We start from the raw sequence: 20494 nt of genomic DNA, 5'->3' as shown, positions 1-20494 counted from the left end.
GCCGTGAGCATCAAAGCAAGTAATTAGGGAGACAAATGGGAAGTCTTGATGGATTCTTCCATCAAGATCAAAGCTTTGTATAAGTTTTTCATTAATTTAGGAACAAGCACTGAGGTGATTTGTATGTTCTAGTAGGCTATCAATGAAAATCAGGAACAGAGCTGGATTGTTCTGTAATTTTTCAAGGAATGCCCACTCAACCCAGTCAAAAACCTTCTGAGTAGCAGTGATAGTAAATCAGGAGTGCGCTAGTTGAATCAGGCCATTGGCGTATTCAGCATACTCCCGGATGTTTTCAGCAGAAATACAATTGTGCTAAACTTAGGTTGCTCTCATCATTACCAGGATCATTAACTGTAACTCACAAATTTGAAGACTGCAGTATTTAATGCATGACATGTGCTTCTGATAATTCATAAGATCAGGGGATTCACTCTCAGTATCTTTAACTCAAGAACTGGTTGAAACTTAATGACCTGTGCTATGTAGGTGCTTTGAAATGATGGACTGTGGTCACTTCCAGCTTTATACTATAACCTGTCTTTGTTAATGAAGGAGTCTAGGCAGTGTAAACCCTATGGACAGCATGAAGTCCTCAAATAATAGGGGAGATGATAAATTGTCTGAAGCAACAATTAGTAATTGTAATGTAGATCTTTACACAAACTTTTGAATGGACTAGTTCTCTCTATATGGAGTGAATCCCAACTGCAAGCAGTTGAATAACCCTAGGCTACATTTCCCTATTTCCAGGATTTGCTTTTCTGAAACGTAACTTACCTGCATTGGGCAGGAGTTTTCCAAATCAGTAAAACTTCCACAGCACTTATTTGGGTCTAGAGCTTTCTGTAGGATGCAGCAATAGTCCCTAGAGCATCAATAACTTCATTTTGTTGGGATTTTGAGGCAGGCATTAATATTTGGGTTGGGCTTTCATTTTTAATTGATGAGGGAAAAGACTGTCTGCCTTTCTTTCCTCCTTGATAACACAGGCTTCTCTTTAGTAACTTCAAACACCCCAATTCTTCAGTTAAAGGCGAATTAAGTTTTCCTGTATTTCAAATTAGCTCTCTGAGGGTGGCATCAGCTCTGTTTCTTTTATGTTTAAGTCCCAGTTCTTTAATCTGTTTCTAATACATTCTGTTCAGCAATTTTGCATTTCTGTTTTAGTGGAAGCAATGCTGATTAATTCCTTCTCATGACATCTGTGGCTGCATCCTAGATTAAACCTACTCTAATACAGAGCCTATCATTAAGTGTTAAATATTCTTGCAAGGCTACTTAAATTAGATTCAACATCAGTGGATCATTTAGTAGAGAGTCGTTAATTCTCCATCTTACGGCAAGGCCACATTCTGGTGATGCCTTTAATCACAAGATTATTGAGGTATGATTTGAAAGGGATATGCTGCCCATATTTTGCCTTTGGGCAAATTATGAAAGGTCAAGTTGCCAAGGAAACAAAACTAAGATAACATTACTAATTCCTGAGTCCAAGAGTTGTCTTTTCTGATCATATCATTTGCTCAACATACATGCTTGGAAAAGATACCAGCTAACAGTATCTCTGCCAATTCGATCAACAGAAAATGGCTTTATAATTCTTGCTTTTCTAGATAGTGTTTGTGGTGATGACAAGGCTCACCAGAACACTCTGCCTCTATAGAAGTCAGATTGGTTCATTTGATGGTTTACAGATATGGTAAATGTTATTCCGGATTTACAGAAGGGAAAAGAACAAAGGGAAGGGTTAAGATTTACATATTCAGAGGTAGCTGCAAACTTAAGATTTTACCAATTTTGACAGTCTAATTTGCAGGCCTTTAGAGAATCCTCATGTTCATAAAGTGAAGAGCAATTGATAACACAACTTCATTAAGGCACCTCAAGTTAAATACTCAGAATCACAAAGCCCTGAAATCTTTCTTCTGGTCACAAGTCAGGCCTGTGGCAGAGCCAGAGGGAGCTCTCCAATATTTGCTGCTACTCAAAGTGTAGTGCTTCCTTTTTTTCTGTTATTTCCTTTTTTCATTAATATAGCATTGGCTCCAGAACATGAAAGCCTGTATGGAATAGTAGCATGCTATAATGAGTCTCTTACTGCTCTTTTGTCCCTTCCATCCATAGATATGTGTGTGTTTGTGTCTGATTCCTTGTCCTTCCTTTGGACAACTTATGAAAAGAGAATAATTTAATTCCCTGAAGTATCAGCATCTGAGATTGTGGTAGATTCTGTCCTTAAATTTTCATTCTGAACTCTGCTGTGTCATAGGGCACTGCATAATGAATACGACCCTGCCAATCAAGACACTCTGTTTTATATCACTTATTACTAAATTGAAAATGGTGTTTTACTACAGCAATAAAGGGCTGGTACAGCATGAGGTACATTTTTATACAACTCTATGAACTTTGTCATTGAAAACATTATAGCCTTGAATTTGAGAGCACAGTGGAAGGCAATATAATTTGATTACCTATATTAATCAAGTAGAGTACAACATATAAAACCAGTAATGCATAAGTCTGACTGGAGCCAGATAACCCTCTTGTGCATCTTAGAAAGATTTATTTTCAGTAATATAATTCATTTGACATGAAAGTATCATAATTGCAGTTGCTAGGAAGGATTTTTCTCTTTCCTTTTTTAGGAAAAAAGATCATGCTTTCAAGAGCAGCTTCTTCTTTTAAAACTCTGCTTACTAAAAATTGAAAACAAAGATTTGGGTTTGTAATTGTGTCAGTTTTTCCTTAGCCAGCTGAGCTAACAAAGTGCTTTGGTTTGAATGCAATTTCTGCTTCATAAACAAAAGTGCTAGGGGTGAATGTAAAAGAATTTCTTTAATGCACATTGATTAGCATGAGACCCTGTCATTGTCAACCTGTGCTGCTAAAACCTGGCCAGAAGTTCTTGAGCTTTCAGTTATCTGTGTAAGTACTTCACATAAATGCTGAGGAGAACCTTCCCACACTCCAGCTCTGTGAAAAGGCTTTAAAGCATATTTAAAGATGCCTAATTACTCTTGCAGTCCATGAAAGCCCCTGTTGTTATTATATGTGCAATAGCGACACTTACTAATAATAGCATTATCGTGAGTTGCTGTTTATGCATTTTATTGCTACATGTGGCTGCAAACCACACGTGAGTTGGTTGGTTTATCACAGCTGATGCAGCAAAAATTACAAGTGACAAAGGAAGTACTGGCTGTTCTGCACATCCCACTGGAGCAGGAAGACCTGCCTGCTACATAGTGCCAGTGCACGCAGACTGAGAGGGGCTAAAACACTGTGGTCAAGGCATTTTCCAATTTTTCAAACAGATTTCACATTCACCTTTGTTCATAATAACCTATTGGAAAATGAAAAGTTTCTATAATTCACTCCATGATGAATACGTAGTTCCATCTAATTATTAGCAGTTTTATCTTTGTGCAAGTAATAATGGTTTCTGATTAAAGGTGATAGAGTTCATTCCCAAACAATGTTTGTAGTCCCCTCTCATTATTGGTCCACAGTGCACAGTGCAGTAAGCTGTTTATTCCATTCTTGCTCTTCAGTATTCTTCCTTATTTCCCCTCCTGTTGAGACGTTTCCTCTTTCTTCTATTCTCTAATCACTCTGGTCTGTGTTAGCCATAGTAGGGGCTGTCACTACTGAGGAAAGACTTCAGTGTGTTGGAGCTTCTATTCATAAATGACATCTATCCACACAACTGAGCATTTCCACTTCAGTCCTGGCAGAAAAGCGCAAATGAAAGAAGTCCATAGTGACAACAGGAAGGATAAATGTCCCCAAGCCTGTTCGGAAAGTTTCAGGATAGTTTAGCTGAAGACTCTTTCATTCCCATCTTTCAACATGTACTACCAGCCATGGCTTGATCTCTGAAGTCAGTGCAGGTCAAACTACCTTTGCAGTGTGAAAGCAGAACAGTGAGGTAGGAGGCTTCATCTTGTAAATCATTACATTTACATCCATCATTGACATTTTGGGGGCTGACAAGAACAAATGAGTATCTCAGGGGGTCAGAAGAGAGGAGCAGTAGTACTTAGAGCCAGACTAAGAGAGTGGAGAGTCCTTACAATTTCACCTTAAATAGCAAATACATTTTTTAAAATTGCTTAATGTTTAAAGGCTTGTCATTTAGTGGTCCAAAGAAGTATTTTCCAGGTAATGGCATAGACCTTGAAGCTTTTATGTTTAGCTTTGTCAAGACATAATTTTGTAAGAGTGAGTAACCAACTACATTATTTTCTTATCCATTTAGCTTGCAGCCTCTGCTATATTCCTTAGATTATATTGAAGACACCCAAATGTATGCCCTGGGCAATGCTTGTCCTTCACTTCCAAGACTTACCTACTTTAATATTTTAAGATCTAAATGGAATGAAGGGAAACAAAAAAACTATATTTAATTTGCATTGTATTAATGATTGCTGCTGGAGATCTTTTTTTGTGGTGTAGGTGTGGTTTTACTTTTCATATTTAAAATCTTTTCTTTCTATCTTGGTGAATTTCTTTGTTGCAGGGTAGCTTGCCTGTGGCAAGTGGGGCATACATCCCTCAAGGTTTATGTTAAAAGCAGCGGATGAAATCTGCAAGCACATGCTCTGAGGGTTTCCTTGGAGGAATAGGTCTTCCATAGATGGCTCAATTCTTGTGCTAAATCTTTTACCAGCTTTGAATTTTAATGTTCAATAATGCAGACATTAATGGGAGCCATTATAAGCTTTATATTTTTTAGTCACAACAACATAACCCTTGATATGAGTTAAATAGCAGTGGAATTAAATAATTTTATTGTATTAATTATACATAAGTGTTGTAAATCTTGTCCCTGACAGCAACAGGGACTTGTCTTCTCAGTGGCTAAAGGCATTCAACAAAACAAAGCAGCTGATTCACATAACTTCTTAGATTCATTAAATTAAGAGTGAACTCTACTTCATTTTACTGAATTCATGTATGTTGAGAGCACAGTAAGTGCTTTAGATTGTTTTCCAAGTTCACAGCTCCTAAATGTGTGTTAAAATGTTACATACAGCATCATAGTGCTATGTTTCAAGGTAGTCTGTCATTCCACCTGAATTCAAATTCAGCACACTCATCCTGACAGGTCCAGAATGAATGGTTACAAGGACAACAGGTATTAACCTTCATACGTAAAAGATACCAGTTGTGATTCTGAAAATAATCTCTGCTTCCGAGTGTTTGTGTTAGGAATTCTTGGGGTGTCCAGCTCACATTCGAATGCAAAAATCTGTGATACACTTAGGGGGGAACTTCAGAGTCATCAGGTGGAAGTCTTCATGCATAGTCTGGTATGTTCTTTTGTCACTGCACCACTTAAACTTGCAGGGAGAAGTAAGGACGAAAGCAGTTGTCAGAAAAACTGTGTGAATGTATATATATGTATATAAAAGATTGAAATGCATAAATGAAATAAAATAAACATTCATGTGAATCAGCTCTAACAAACCACAGCTAGTTTCATAACCAGAAATCTATCACTCTCACTCTGGAGGGTGACTGTTACTAAGCAGGAGACTAAAGTATGAAGAAGTGCCTTTCCTCCTGAGTTCCATGCTGAAATCCCCTCTAACAGCTTCCTGCGGCTAATAATGTTTCTGCACTGAGGGAAGACAGCCATGCATGTGCTCCACTAAATAAATATGTAAATGAAACTTCCAAGCAGAGTGGAGTCATAGAGCTGAGAATAACTAAATGCTTTCCATTAAAGCAAGGCTACTTTAACAAATCTTATTGTTTCGTACTGGACGAGTACTTTTTGGCCACTCCTTAGTGACATGGACATGGCATAGTAATGGACTAGATTTGCAGTCCAAATTGAAGAAGAAAACTGATGTTTATAGTAAGTGGAGAATTACTAGACAGACCATTATGGTTAAAGTGGCTTTTGGCTATATGCATATTAAGTCCTAAACTCCTCTTAATTTTTAAAAAAGCTTATAACCCTCCCTCAAACTGCAGCAGCCTCTTATTGTAAATAATGGTTTGAAGCCACTTTTTTCCTGTCGGATGTCCTGTTTAAGCATCCTTGCATTAAACAAAATCAGAGTTGCTCTGTGCAGGGAGTCGCTGTGAATCCTCTCCTGGTTTCTGCTCCTCCCTGGAGAGCATGAGGGACCAAAGCACCTGAACAGAGGCGTCCAGGTAGCTCAAAGCCAGGAGGCTCATGATAAAGGGCAGGCAGCAAGACGTCTCTTGCAAGCAGATTATGTTGGTCATAGCTTAAAACTGTACAACAAGAAAGTAATGGAAGTTTCTTTGGTTCCTTCGTGAAAACCCTCATACAGCATTTAAGCTGTAAATGTCTCCAAGAGTGTCTTGTCTAATGAAAAGAAAATGAGTGACAGGTGACACAATGCCTAAGTGAGGGGAGAATGAAAAGAACCTCTGAGCACTTCACAGGAGAAGCAAACAGCATCTCTTTTCTTGTCAGAGTCTCCTCCGTTTCGTAAATTGGTGAAATGCAGTGTCAGCCATTCAACTTCATGTGCACTCTCCTTTCAATTACCCAAGCATGGCTGTAGGATTGCACCACTGGGGCTGTGTGGAAATCAGCTGAAATAGGGAAGAGGTGAAAAAGCCTCAGTTCGTTGTTTGTATGGTCCTTGCAAATGCTGAGCTAAATTTGGCCTATAATTCACATTACCCCTTGGTGTTACAAGTGAAAGTGACCTCCCGCTTTGTCCAATCTCCCTCTTTCTTGGCAAATGTGGGCTGAAATTAAGCATGAGATTGTAAGTATGAAATGGCTGTCTTTGGGTTTCCCAAAGCATCCATCCCAAAGGTACCAAGATTCTGCAGCCGTGGATACAGTGAGTCAATCACAATCAGTAAATTGACTTCAAGGCAGCTATATCAACCTACCATTACATACTTAGAATGAGTCCAGATAGAGAGAGGGAGGGAGAGATTATATATTGGAAGCGATATATGGAGATCAATCAATCAATCAGTCTACTTTTTTTCTAACCATAGAGCAGAATAGATTGATCCTGGAAAAGGCATCATTAAATCATCCAAAAATTATGGAAAAACATTATACTGGTATATTAAGGCCGAAAGTAGGAGGTATCATATGGTAAACCAGGCAGAAAGCCTCTCTTGAATGTGGTACAAACATTGCTGTGTAGATGGCCCTGGATGCTGACATTTCTATTTTTAATGAATGTGTCTTTATTAAACGCTTATGTAGCAATATTCATCTGTGTAGACTCCAGTGAAACATTGCATTATGAAAAGATATTTCTACCTTTCCTACAGGGGGGAAGGGCAGGGATCTAGTGGCTTTTGACAGCTTTTTCAGGATGGGTTGGTCACTCTCCTGTGAACTAGGTCATTTTTCGACTTGGCTTGAAAGTAGGCAGCTGTAGATCCTACTTTGTAGATCTGAAGGAGTAATTTGTGATTACCCCTTTTTTTTCCAAGAGTGCCTTCCTGTATATAGGTGTAATAATAAAGAAACCATTTTCAGCTTTAAAGATGTGCTTGTCAAACCACAGCAATGATTTTCCAGTTGCTGGCTTTTTTAGTTGCGCAGCCTTTTAATATTTCTGCTTGAATTCTTTCACGACAGAAGCAAATGAAAATTACACCGTGGTTTTTAGGTCTCTGTTCCCTGATTTTTGCTTGTCATGTCATGAACTTCTTCGAAGCAGTGAAATGGCAGCCCATCTCCCTGAGAGCTCCAGACAGATTTCTAAAGTTGTCTTGTTAACAGCTTGTCAGAAACCTACATTTCAGTCTCGCTGAGTTTATATCATGCAAAGAAAAAAAAAAAAGGGAAAAAAAAAAGTTGCTGGAAATTATGATTTTTACAGGTTCTGACATTTTTCTAAAGAACTGAAATGCTCAAGGCTGCTGTCTCCCTTAACAGGCTGTGCTGTTTTGGGTAATATTCTGCGTTGCATCAACTGAACATCAGAGCAACATTCAGTTTCTTCCCTTTAACATGTTCTTTGAATTATTTAAGGTGTTTTGATGTTGGCTAGAATTTGTAACAAAGTCCTCCAGCTTTTATCCTAAAATATCAAAAAGGTTGAGATTTTTTCCTCCCCCCCCCCGCTTCTTTTTCTCCCTCTTCCCTAACCCTTCCTTCCTCCCTCCTCCCGCTTTAATAGATCCTTGCATGGATCATCAGGGGACTTTCTTTTATGTTGTACAGCATGAAATGACTTAGTCAGGGTCTTCCTGATTAATTTATGAGTGCTAAGGAAAAGGGAAGGGGAAAAAAAACAGTCCTTGAGGGACTGACCCTAAGCTGCAGCAGATCAACTCAATTTTATGGAATGAAAAGAGACTTAACCAGTATTTTTAGCGTTGGTTCCTTGACCTGCAGAGATAGGGAAGCTCCCTGTGTCTGGCCAGCTGAAGCAGGGCAAGAGGTACCCATCTCTCCCAGTGGCTGATGGAGTGGAGTTTGTCTCTTCGCAGGCACCGAGCCTTTTTAGAGTCAAAGCTGTGGCAGATTGGTGGATTAATGTGCTCTGCCTCCAAGGGACAAATGCTCTTTTTTTTCCCCCTTTCCTTTTTTTCCCTGTTCCCTTCCCCTTGCTCCCTCCTTCCCTACTCTGGGATTGCAGATGACAGCTGTTGGTCACTTAACAAAATGTCCTCTTGATTGCTGCTTCACAACAGGAGCCCCCTCAGACCAAACAGCACATAGCCCGTACAATGCATCACTGCCCCTCAAAATTAGTTATAGTGCTCAGGGCTATTCTCGGCTGCCATAGCTAATACTCTCTTGCTGTTCTTCTCTCTCCCCTTCACCCTCCCCCTGCGCAGACAAAGGCTCAGCCTATACATCTGTAGTGCTCATAACCTCCCCCTTCCCCCAGCCAAATGCTGAGGAGAGAAAGGGAAGGGAAAAAAAAAATTGCTGCCCTGAGGCTCAATCTGTTTCTTACAGCTCTACCCGGCACTTGGAAGCCTGAGCTGGTCTAGCCATAGGGAGGCCCTGACTCATTTCATCAAACTGTCAGGGAGGCAGTGGAGCTAAGAGGACTCTGCTGCCTGGGGCAAGTTCAAGTCAACATTCGATTTCCATCCTCCCCCCGGCCCCCGCCTTTCGCTTGGACACTTTCTGTGCTCTGGATCTAAACTTCTCCCGGAGCTGCAGCAGCTCACAGCTTCTTGCCAGGAGGAAGGACTTGTGGGACCTTATAAAGGACACAGTGGCAAAATTGCTGCAATAAATCAGTGGCCCTCTGACACTTGGCGGTAGCTTAATGTTTTGGCACTTTCTTTCCTGTGTATGCCTCAAGTCCCATTAGCAGGCTTTTCTGTCAGTCTGGCTCATGATAAAACTCTCTCTTCCTATCATCTTAAGCAAGCCCCTGCAGACACGAATCCAATGCCAGACTTAATAGGAAACAACACCTTCCCCTTGCACACACAAGCGCGCATCCATACGCGCTGCTGATGCTGCGAGCTGCTCCTGGGAAGTTGGCTCAGAGGACAGGGAGAGGGGGAGGGCTCTTATAAATAGGCTTGACTTATTCCTTTAAAAGAAACATTAACAGACCGGGATTTAAGCCTAATGCTTCCCTGAGCCTTGCTATTAAAGGAAAATTCAGTAACTAAATATGGTTGGAAATAATAAGATAGCGGTAACATGGCCGTCCTCTGGGACTGTGTGAGTGGGTGTGCTGACTCCATAGGTATCTATATTGTTCACATGTTCTGTGCAACGTTTTACATATATATTCTACCCTGCCAGCATGCATTGTTATATTATGGACTGTATAGTTAACATTTTTACCTCCTCTGCTCTCAGCCTTACACTTCCCCAGACAATTTTAGTTGCAGGTAGACTGGTTAGATTACATGTCCCTCCAGGCAAGGATCTGTTTTTTCACACGGCTTAGCTTAAATGTCTGTCACCCTCTGCTTAATCATAATATAAATAATATCTGTAGGTATGTGTGTGCAAAGGAAAAACAAACCTTTCTGTCAGCTGTCTGGGCAGGAACCTGTAACTTCAGTGCTGTGTAGAATCTGGCACAACAGGGCCCTGCAGCCTTGAGGCTGTGAAGGCACAACCTCCATCATAAACCTCTGTGTTTGGGTGGAATAGGATATACCACATTGATGTGAGTAACCTGAGGTGACTTCTGTGCAATTTCAACAGCTTGGAGGATGTGGCCCCGTTTCAGATAAGAGTGTTTCTCTGCACCTCACCGATGGCATAACACCCAAGTGTTGCCAATGTTGCAGTCTTGCAAGTCTTGGGTTGTTTTTATTTATGTTTCTTGGAGCGCTCATTCCTGGCATGAGGCAGTTGATACGAGTATCTGATTTCATGTTAACCAGTGTGGTGCTTTTACAATGTGAAGAAAATCTGGAAGTTAAAACACTGGGGGTAAGAAAAGAGTCAAAGGATGTTTTATGGTTCTCAAAGTCACAAGAAAACATCCAGAATCACAGGACAAACAATTTTAATACACATTGCATGAGTCTGCTGTAATGGAGGGGATCTTGAGATGTGATTTCCACCTCAGCCATCAGAAGAAGAAAGAAGCCCCAGGGCCTGGTTTACACTTACAAGAACTCTTTCTCAGGTGTTTTGGGTGCGAGAGGGGAATGGAGGACTGGCTGCAGTTGCTCAGGTGGAGATCAGAAAAGCAACAGCTTCTCTTCCTGCTTCACTCCCTGCTTCATCTGGAGCCTGAACCTTCATCTGTAGGCAGATTCTGCCCTGTCCTGGTGACCCATGGGCACCATTGGGCAGGGGCTTTTTGGCGCCAAGTCATCCTGTGTGGAGGGCCGACATGTTCAACAGCCTCTGTGGGGGGCAGCAGGAAGGAGGGAGGGAAGAGGCCTTTGCACAGCTCCCTCAGCCAATTCCACCTGAATTACGTGTTGTTTCTGCTTAACTTTACCTCACGGGAGGCTTTTTTCTGACGGGAATCTGTCACTGCAAGAAATTGTTTCCAGAAAGCAGCACAATTAGGGGTCGGCTTTGCAAACATTCTTGGTGGAATTGAGAGGCAATTGGCACAGCCCAGTGAATAATCCTTTTAGGAGCCTTTATGAACCCGGCACAATGGCTGTTTACAGTTTCGCTTATAGACCAGGAGTGTTAACAGGCCTTTAGAAAAATCCAGGTAATTGAAGCTTTTGTCTTTCAATGAGCCCCCGTAGCTGTCAACAGTTGCCATTCTCCACGTTTTCTTTAACTTTTTTGTTTTGACAAGGGCTTTTGTCCCTTCACAACAGCTGTGTGGGAGGCAGTGGCCTTCGCAGGGAGCACCACCGGCCTGCTCCTCACCAGACCAGAATAAGTTGTCTTTTAAGACACAGAAAACCCTCTGGGTCAAAACAAAGTTTCTCCTATGGCTTCATTATTCGTTTAAACATCCCAGCCTCACAGCACCAGCCTCGGTTTCTCTTTGTTGACCCAGGGCTTTGCAAGGGCGAGGAAGGCTGGAGAAGAGCGGGTGTGTGGAGACCAAGGGCTGTTACCACAGAAACTGAACCAGAACTGTGAAATGGTGGTTTTTAACACCCTCTCCAAAGGCAAGGGGTCAGCTGTGGTTCTGGTTTTCACAGGTCTGTCCAGGAGGGTTTAGTTTTACTCTAGTTGGGGTTTTTTGGCCTGTTCAGCAGCCTGTGAGTTCCTGTTTCTCGATGTGAACGTGGGACCCTGTTCCTTTAAAACAGAAAGAAGGAAACCAAAGTGAATTATGAGGCCTGGGAGGTTTTCCACCAAAGCTGTCTATTTTCTTCAGGAGTCGGTGGGGGATGAGCATGGGTTGGCAGCCATGAGTCTCAAGCTCTCCGTTTTCCAGGATGATGTATGTTAAGCAGAACTCCAGGTTTTATAAATAATGGTGTGTTAATTCTTCCCCAACATCTCTCATCCTTTCCAACCCTAACTATTCTATGATTCTATCATGTAGACTGCTTTTGGGTCAGACTGGGAGTTCATTCACATGGATTAAGATGTGATATTTTGGTGGTTTAAAGCCACGTGGTGGGAATTGATGAGGGCATTTTGTGTTCATAAGCACTGCATAGCTTGGAGAGGTGTGAGAAGACAGCTATTTCATACAGCAAACAAAAAGTTATGCAACTTGCTTCCAGAAGTACATTTTTAAAGCACCCATGTTGCAGTCGCAGCTGCACAGCAGGCTCCATGTTCACACAGAGCTGCATTCACATGTGGATCTGCATCCACATCCCCGCTGGCTTCTTCAGTTGCAAGACTGATGCAGTCATGATTAAAGTAAGGAAGATGTAAGCTAAAATGAAACGAAGTTCTTTGCTGTCCTTTCCATTTTAAAAACAATTAATTATGGACTACTTACAGATCCTGCATGGGGAAAAATACATCCTCAGAGAGCAGATGTTTGCTTCATTCGTATGCCTGTTTATGAAACTTAACATGTGGATTTGATGGTTCACTGGCTTTTTGCATCTTCCACATACCTACATGAGACAAAGTTGCATATTGGTACAAAGCAAAATTAGGCATCTAAATGAGGCAATTCTGCACCTTTTAGTAATGCAAACCATCTGTAGTAGGGTTTTATACTCATTATATTAATTTTTGAGGTCAAATCTGGTTTCAGCATGAAAACTTGTGCTCTTTTTATTTAAATATTACCATGCCATAAGAAATAGGAAGACAAGTATTGTTACAAAACCAGAGAGCAAGACTGAAATACTGCATTTTATTTGAATAATAAAGTTCCCCAAAATTGTTTACATTTGCTCTCAAATATTTTTAATCTCAAACTGATTAAGGGTTACAGTACTGTGGTTTTATTAAACCAGTGCTCCTAGGCAAAAGTGTCTGAGTTTTAATGATAATTTTGAATGTTTTCTAGTCAATATATTTCTGAATTTAATTTATTTGGGGTTTTTATTACCTCAGCATATCATTCTTGAAGTCCCTTTAAGCATTAAAACCTGTGTTGCCTAAGCCTACAATTTTAGGCAACACAGGTCTGACTATACAAACTTAAGTTTTATGCTGTTTTGTGATAGGTGTAATTCCCCTGTAACATGCTTTAGTCTGAACTGTGCAGGTTGAATCACGTTATCCATATATTCTGCCTCTAAAATAGGAGTGTGCAGCTTGAATGAGCACCGTGATTAAAATGGTGACGTAGGATACTTTAGCATAGACCAGTTTAAAGGGTAAAATAACGTGGTCTTCGTGACCCACTCAATTATGCTGGTAATTTGAGGGGATGCGCACTCCCTGCAGCACTCTGACTTGATTTGAGCCCCTCGGGTGGAGGTGAAAGGTTTCCCTTGAGTCAGCCAGCATTTCTTGGAGCCTGTAAATAATAACAAGTGTATTGCTGTGCCTGCATCTTCCCCCGCCCCCCACCTTGGTTTTGATGAATGTGTTGCTTCCTCAGCATAAATTAGCACTGTCTTGAGCCAGCACAAATGCAGCAGGTACGGGAGCAGCCTTTGCCCACCAAACCTGCTTCAGCGTGTCTCAGTGGTGATGTTCATTCAGTCCCATTCCAGGCCCAGAGCAGAGACTTCTGATTGTTAGTGGTTATGTGGCATGGGTTTGGGAAAGTGAGCAAAAGGCTGCTGATGGTGATTTGTCAGGACTGATACTACTTTTGGTCTGAACGTCTAATTTGAGGGCTCCACAGCCCCTGCAGAGTAGTGTCCTCCTTCCTGTTGTTTCTTCCAGTTCTGCTTCTTTTTTTCCAAATGGTTACAAATACGATTAGGTCTGTGTGCAGATACAAACAGTTGGATTTCTTTGTGCAGAAACATGCTGTGGACCAGGTGAAGCAATGTAAAATGGTTTAATTTTGGGAGAAAAAGAGGTCTGCTTAGTCAAGACTGTAGAAAACCAGGTGCCTTAAATGCAGTTAAATTGAAATAAGGAATTAGTTGGGAAGGTGAGCAGTCTCACTGCAGAATCACCATGGGAGACCCCCTTCAATGTATCATGGCTCTTCACAGGCTTGGTGTGTTTCAGAGAATTTAAGAGTAAAAGGTTGTTTAAGTGCTTGGGGTCAATCATTTCATGTGCCAAAGAGAAGAGGAGATTAAACAGTCTCTCAAAAATCTGCAGAAAACTAAGAATGGAACAGCTGAAATTTCTGCTTCATAATTTAGTATGAAAGGATGTGACAGGAACATTTCCCCTTCCTGCTCTGAGGAGCAGGATCTGGACAAAATGACCAAACTATTCCTTCTTTTACATTTATGAAACCGAAGCATGTGCATCCTTGTGGACCATTTCCACATTTGTAGCTTGTCATTGCTGTCTTGCAGAGTCCCCTCTTGTTGAAGCAAGGGACTCAATAGGGTGCTGCCAGTTATGGAAAGCCATGGACCATCCATCTCTGTCAGTGAGTGGCTGAAGGAGAAAATTCCCATTGGGCACAAAAGCTACAAAGTACACTAGCTACTCTCTGTCAGTATAAGACACACCAAGAGATTTATTTCTGTTGCCCATTATGAATCTTTCTCAGCTCTAGCCAACAAGATATGCATGTCCTGATATGTTCGAGGCTCAAGTTATCATTTGTGCTGTGAAAATAGAGCATTTCATTTTCAGAGGCTGTAAGAGATCACACTCCAAAACTCTTTAAGTAAACACTTCCTCCTGGGATCATGATCTCATTCAAACTAAAAAATGTATCAGAATTTATGATGTATTTTAATTACTATTCTTGGTACCACTCATTAAATTAGAAATTGATTGCCAGTTTCACAGTTTCCTTGTTAGATGACAAAGTGCTTATCAAGGTGAAGCAATGCAAAACTGTTACTATATATTCCACAATTTGAGATGATAAAAAGGCATGCTTTTTGTTGTGGTATTCATTACAGTCATTACTATAATGCATCACTGATGGTCTTTTTTGTTTAAAGTTCACTTTCATCATCCAAGTAATAGTATTCCATATTTTTGTATAAGAAAGGAGAATCTGGCTTTGGTTTATGCTAGCAATCTAAAAGGCATTACTGCAGACATCAAAAGTGTGTTTTATTGAACTGAGAACATCATAAACAGCTATGCTAAAGATTTAAGAGGATGATGCAACAGATCCCTATACATAAAGGTGTTTATCAAAATCTTTTTTTCTCTCTCTAATCCACAGTGTGACAGCGAGAGTGATATTGACGATAAGGTAAGACTGAATTTTCTTCTTTCATGTGCTTTACTAGCTTGGAAATTCCCTCATAGTCAAAATAAGGATGAATTTGAAAAGAATATTTTTCCTCCAGTCTTCATGTCAAATTTAAAATACCTATGATTGAATGAAAAAACATTGGATCTGGCAGTGTGTGATCTTCACTAGCTTCTGTTTACAGGAGGGGAACTTCCATTAACATAATAGTCCTTCTGGATTAGTATGTGAGTATTTGGTGAGACTCAGTTCATAACATCTAGTGCTGTTTTAGAGGAAGTCTCCTCCCATAACTTGTCAGGAGCACATATTTTATTTATAGTAATCTTGAAGATGTCAATTTTGTAATCAGCTTAGAAGATGGGACAACTGGTACCTGCCCTCAAAGGCAGTATGGTAACTGTCAAAGAGTGTTTTGTCATGTTGCATGCATATTTATCACAGAGCAATGATTTCCCTGACCTTCTGTTGGATATAGAGGTGGGTCATTGAAAGGCTGTAGTTGTGTGGTTTTCTATAGGGATTCCTTGTTTCACCTTTGCGAGGCAGAGAAGTCCCACTATGTAGCAACATTTGCACCATGCTTTTAAGCATCAAATGTGTAAAAGACTTGAGTATCCCTTGCTGACTTCTCTTCTGGCAGATCAAACTTGGCAGTCTCAGGTTAGATCTTCATCAAACTTTTATCATATTTTGGCTGTCCAGTCTCTTGCATTCATTCATGAGAAGCTGTGGCATGGAGATTTCTACTGGATCAGCATTACAAAAGTAAAGGCTGACTTCAGATAGCCCTGTCTCCTTGGCAGCACACTTGGCTGCAGCCATACATACATCGGAGGTTACCGTGAGTTCAAGAGACTACGCTAAAAGCTTCTTCTGGTTAAGCCTTTTTTTTTTTCCTTTTTTCTTTTTTTTTTCTTTTTTTTTTTTTTTAATATTGTTACAGTTTGGGAAGCATTAAGGTTTTTTCAGCTGCTTCTTCTAAAATCCCATCAGACACCAAATATCCCTGGAGTATGGCATAAGCTGTGTTCCGAGATGAAACACTTAAATTATATATGTTGAGTGAAAGATACTGTACATGTTTTGTTTTGTTTTGTTTTGTTTTGTTTTATTTTATTTTATTTTATTTTATTTTATTTTATTTTATTTATATATAAAGTCACTCCCTGAAGCCACCCCTGCTCCCTGAGTTCTGTTTCTCACAAGGTTACATACCAGCAGAGCTGATGGTGAGGGTGAAAAATGATTCCCTAAAAGCTTAGATACCATGGGGTTAAAACATTTCTTAGGCTGCCCAATCAAAGAAAGTAAAAGCAATCACTTAGAAAACTGTTTAAAGATCTGCCAGTCAAACCCCAGATGAAGTTGTAAGTGACATGTAGTTTTATTATACAGCTATGCTATTAATGATTATCTAAATTACACTGGTAGACCCAGCTAGCGGCATTACATCTGAGACTGACGTTTGTTAGATTACGTTTGACTTCACCTTGTAGAGAAGAAATTGAAATCTGAACAACATTGATTAGCTTTCAGAATGTGGGATCTGAGGTTACCTTCAGAGGAAGCTGCATTGTGTTTGGCTGGTAACCTACTGTCCTTTACAGCAATGAAAGGCTATCACAGTGTTCTTTACCATTAATATGGCATTTCTTTACATATCTATAACTGTAATTTGACCTTCTAGGCTCACATATTTCCCAGCTACCTTCTCCTTAAGGTGACTCCACCTTAATAATAACATTTATTTTCTCCATAAGGAGAGCAGCATGAGATCATCATTTTTCTCTCTCTTTCCTGATCTGTAGAGATACGAGACATGTCATTGGTTCTGTTTAACAGGTCTCTGGAATTAGGTAGGGTTGCTTTTCCTGTCAGCAAAAACATGTGCACATGCATGTAAACTCACCAAGGTTGAAGTGAAGAGACTTCAAACCTTTCATGGGGATATGTAAATGCAACATTGCCTTCCAGTTGGGGAACACAAGGGCAACCTGGCTTCTTCCCCTGGAAAAACATTCAGTATTTGTCTAAAACTTAACTTGGCTGATACAACAAGAAGCTATAAAAGTATTGGTGTGAATGTCCCGAGGGATTACCTGAGTGTTTTTTTTCCCACTTCCATTTGTTGGCAAAATACATCTTCTAATAATGCTCTCTGGCTAGTACAGCCAGATGGATTTTTCAACTCTGGTCTAGCCCAGCATCAGGCTTCCCAAATGATGTGTAGGGTTGGCTTCATTTCACAGCACTGTGGAACAACCTTGCTTTCCTGCATGGTCAGCAAGAAGCAGCTTTCTCTAGGTATACCTACACACTGGCACTAATGACAGGCAGGGCAGGAATTACTAATGTACTTCTGATTTGCCTAACATTTTTTGTTAGTCATAAACAGCAGATCACTGTCGTCTGTGTGTAACTCATGAGGAAAACAGACAAAAAGAGAAGTTCATGTGCAAGTACAAATTGAGTCAGTGAAGCAAAACTGAATTTTTCTGCCTCCTACTTCTCTCTCTATACCATGTGACTAATTATCCACTATTCATTTAGTTTGTTCCTATATGAGCTATTGGAGCTCTTGATGTTTTAAAACATAGTGTAAAATTAAGGCTTTACCTTCACTGCATTGAAAAATATAAACACTCCTGATGGTTTTGGTTTTTAAGTTGCGCAGTGTTGTGCAGGACTCCAGGGGACAAAAGTAATTGAGCATAGTCACTTGTACGTGGTGTCTGTCCAAGTTGAGGAGCCGTTACTTCAGTGCAAGGCAGAGTTTTGCAGCAGATTGTGAGAACATTTCCAACCAGTGTGCTGCTGGTTTTAATAATCAGAGAAGAGCAGCTCAAAGCTGGGGACTTGTCCATTCCATCTACTTTCTGAGAACTGTCTCTGGCCAAGTGTAGCCTTTCACTTCTGAATCACTGTTGAAATCTCAAAGGAAGTAAGTGGGATGATACATTCTCACACCTATCATTCTGTCACCATGCACTTTTCCAACTGTTTGAGATACCAAACTAATAAAGTGAGCTGTCCAGCCATTTAACCAAGCGAGAAAGTTACCAAGTTGTGCGTTTCCAGAAATGGAAATGCAAGTCCTGTTTCTTTTACTGTATATTCATTGAACGACGTCAGTTTGGACTCTGCTACTGTTAGGAAGATTGAAGAATAGTTTGTGGAAGCTGTGGAAATGGTACTGTGCTTTTTGTGAGGGAGGAGGGAGAGAAAGGGAGTTAGTCTGATAATAGTATTATGCTGTCTCTGCTCTGTGCAATAGCTGTGATGTGAGGCTCACGGTCCATAAACATTGTTACTGAAAATATATACTTCCTTTAATAGCAACAACAGCATTAACAGATAGCAATTACCCTTCATTTTCAGGAACTATAAAGTCTCCATTAATTCAAGATTTATGTAGTTATAGCATTTAGCACAGGAATAACACCACAGAGAATTGGTTTATACACATGTAATGAGAGAGCTTATGGCATACTTTAGTGAACATTAACATAATAGAGTAATATAAACCATCAACAGTTCCACTTATTGTCTCTTACCTGCTTTAGCATCACTGTGAAAAGTGGCTAGCAGCTTGGTAATGTGCCCTGTTAAATGGTGTTCTGCAGAAAGCCAAAAGTCAACTTGTGTAAAACAAGGGAATGAGTAATCTCTGCTCGTTACTCCAAAATGTTGCTCTCATTTCTTTAATAACAGTGTTCAAGATTGCATTGGGAAAAAAAAACCTCTGTTGCTTTCTTTAAAAGTAATTCAGTGTTCATGTTCCCTCAGTCTTGGACTTCTGTCTACTGTGTGCCAAATTGTAGGTTGTCAGCTTAGTTACATGGCCCCGCTGTATGAGTCTCCAAATCAGGGGTTAGATATCAGGCATTCCTTTGTTTATGTGCTGCTAAGGGAGATGTACAAAAAATGACACTGTATTTCTAAGTTGAATCAGCGTTTCCTGTATATTGTTCTGTAGTTTATGGGAGTTTTTTAGCTATATCCAAGATGGAAGAAAAAAGTTTTGAAGTAAGGTGTCTAAAACAGTGTTTTCCCACTACTTGTACCAGCACAGTGAGTTTATTAGGCTCTGCTTGCAGCTGTGTGAATTCAGCCTTGCTGGTGCTGTCGTTTGCTGTGCTAATTTCTGAGTCCCAATAGGTGCCTGGAAGCTTGCAGCATGGCATGAGCAGTAGAGATATAGCCCTTAATACCTAGGAGAACATAGTAGGGCTGTGATCGCTCCACCACAGACTGGATTCCCCTGCTACTGCGTGGAGGTGCTTATTTGAAAGTTTAACAAGGGGGAGATCAAGTCAGACTAGTGAGAGATGAGAGTTTACATCCATACTGTCAGTGTTGGGAAGAAGAGGTAAGCTGTGAAAGAGTCAAAACATGGAGAATGATAGTTTGCAATTTCGACAGTGCGAAGCTGTGTAGGGAGCAAAGCCATGGACTAGCAAAATGATCTTGCAGCAGCTTTTTCCTTGGTGCAAGGACAACAGTTATATTTGCCATCACCATAGGAGAGGATGAAATGGTAAATGAAGGGTGGAGTAGTGAAAGCTTGACCAAGAACTCAGTTATATGCGTGAATAGAAGATGCTCATTATGTCATAAGGAAAGAGAATATACAGAACTTAAACATAGGTTGGATGTCAAGATGTTGGGAGTGGTGTGAGTCAGAGTGCTGAGAACTATGGGCTTGAGTGAGAGGTGGAAGTGATAAGAGTGGAAGCAATGAGGAGAGTAAACTGTGTGGAAGATGTGGGGGATGAAATTATCACTTCTGTTTCAGCTGTGTTAACCTTGAAAGGGTGTTTATAAGCCCACAGGAAAACTCATAGTTTAGGCAGCAGGAGAAGGGGATGTAATAATGAAGAGAAATACAGGAGTCGCTGTAGTAGCAGCGGTCATTCTGTGTATGTGTTTGTGTAGGAGATTACCCAGAAATAACATAAAGCCGCATGACACCAGATGAAAAAGCTCAAGGAAGATGGTCTTAACAGTGCTCAGAATTACAGCAGCAGTTGCAGAGGCAGGAACAGAGGAGACAGGAGCTGCTAAAGCCCAGAGACAAAAGAGCTGTGTCATTTAGCTGGTGAGATCCAGAGAAGGGGATTATGAAAGACTTTGGAAGTTGAGATGCAGTTCAGTGGGGGAGAGGAAGCCAAACTGCACAGTCTCTGTTCCCAAAGATCCTACATCAGTCCAAATTTCCATGTGTTTTGTTGCATCTTTACCCTCCTGCTCTCATGGCCTCATTTGTCAATGCACCAGTACAACATCAGTGTGTTGTTTCATGATGCTGGAATAAGCCTTCAGTCCCTGGACCCCACAGTGCCACTCATTTG

The 20494-nt window shown here is 40.6% G+C and overlaps 1 protein-coding gene across 20 annotated transcripts in view; it reads left to right on the top strand.

The window, feature by feature from the left end:
- FBRSL1 (fibrosin like 1) overlaps window positions 1-20494 on the top strand; it is a 531403-nt gene that overhangs the window by 337925 nt on the left and 172984 nt on the right. For all 20 annotated transcript variants that reach the window (XM_031047812.2, XM_031047810.2, XM_031047796.2 and 17 more), the window contains one exon: window positions 15111-15140. In XM_031047812.2, coding sequence (XP_030903672.2) covers window positions 15111-15140 — 30 coding nt within the window. The remainder of the gene's footprint in view (window positions 1-15110; window positions 15141-20494) is intronic.

This window comes from Melopsittacus undulatus, chromosome 12, assembly GCF_012275295.1.
Source record: "Melopsittacus undulatus isolate bMelUnd1 chromosome 12, bMelUnd1.mat.Z, whole genome shotgun sequence".
NCBI lineage: Eukaryota > Metazoa > Chordata > Aves > Psittaciformes > Psittaculidae > Melopsittacus > Melopsittacus undulatus.
The sequence above is the reverse complement of the archived record's forward strand: the minus strand, read 5'-3'. Positions and strand labels throughout refer to the sequence as shown.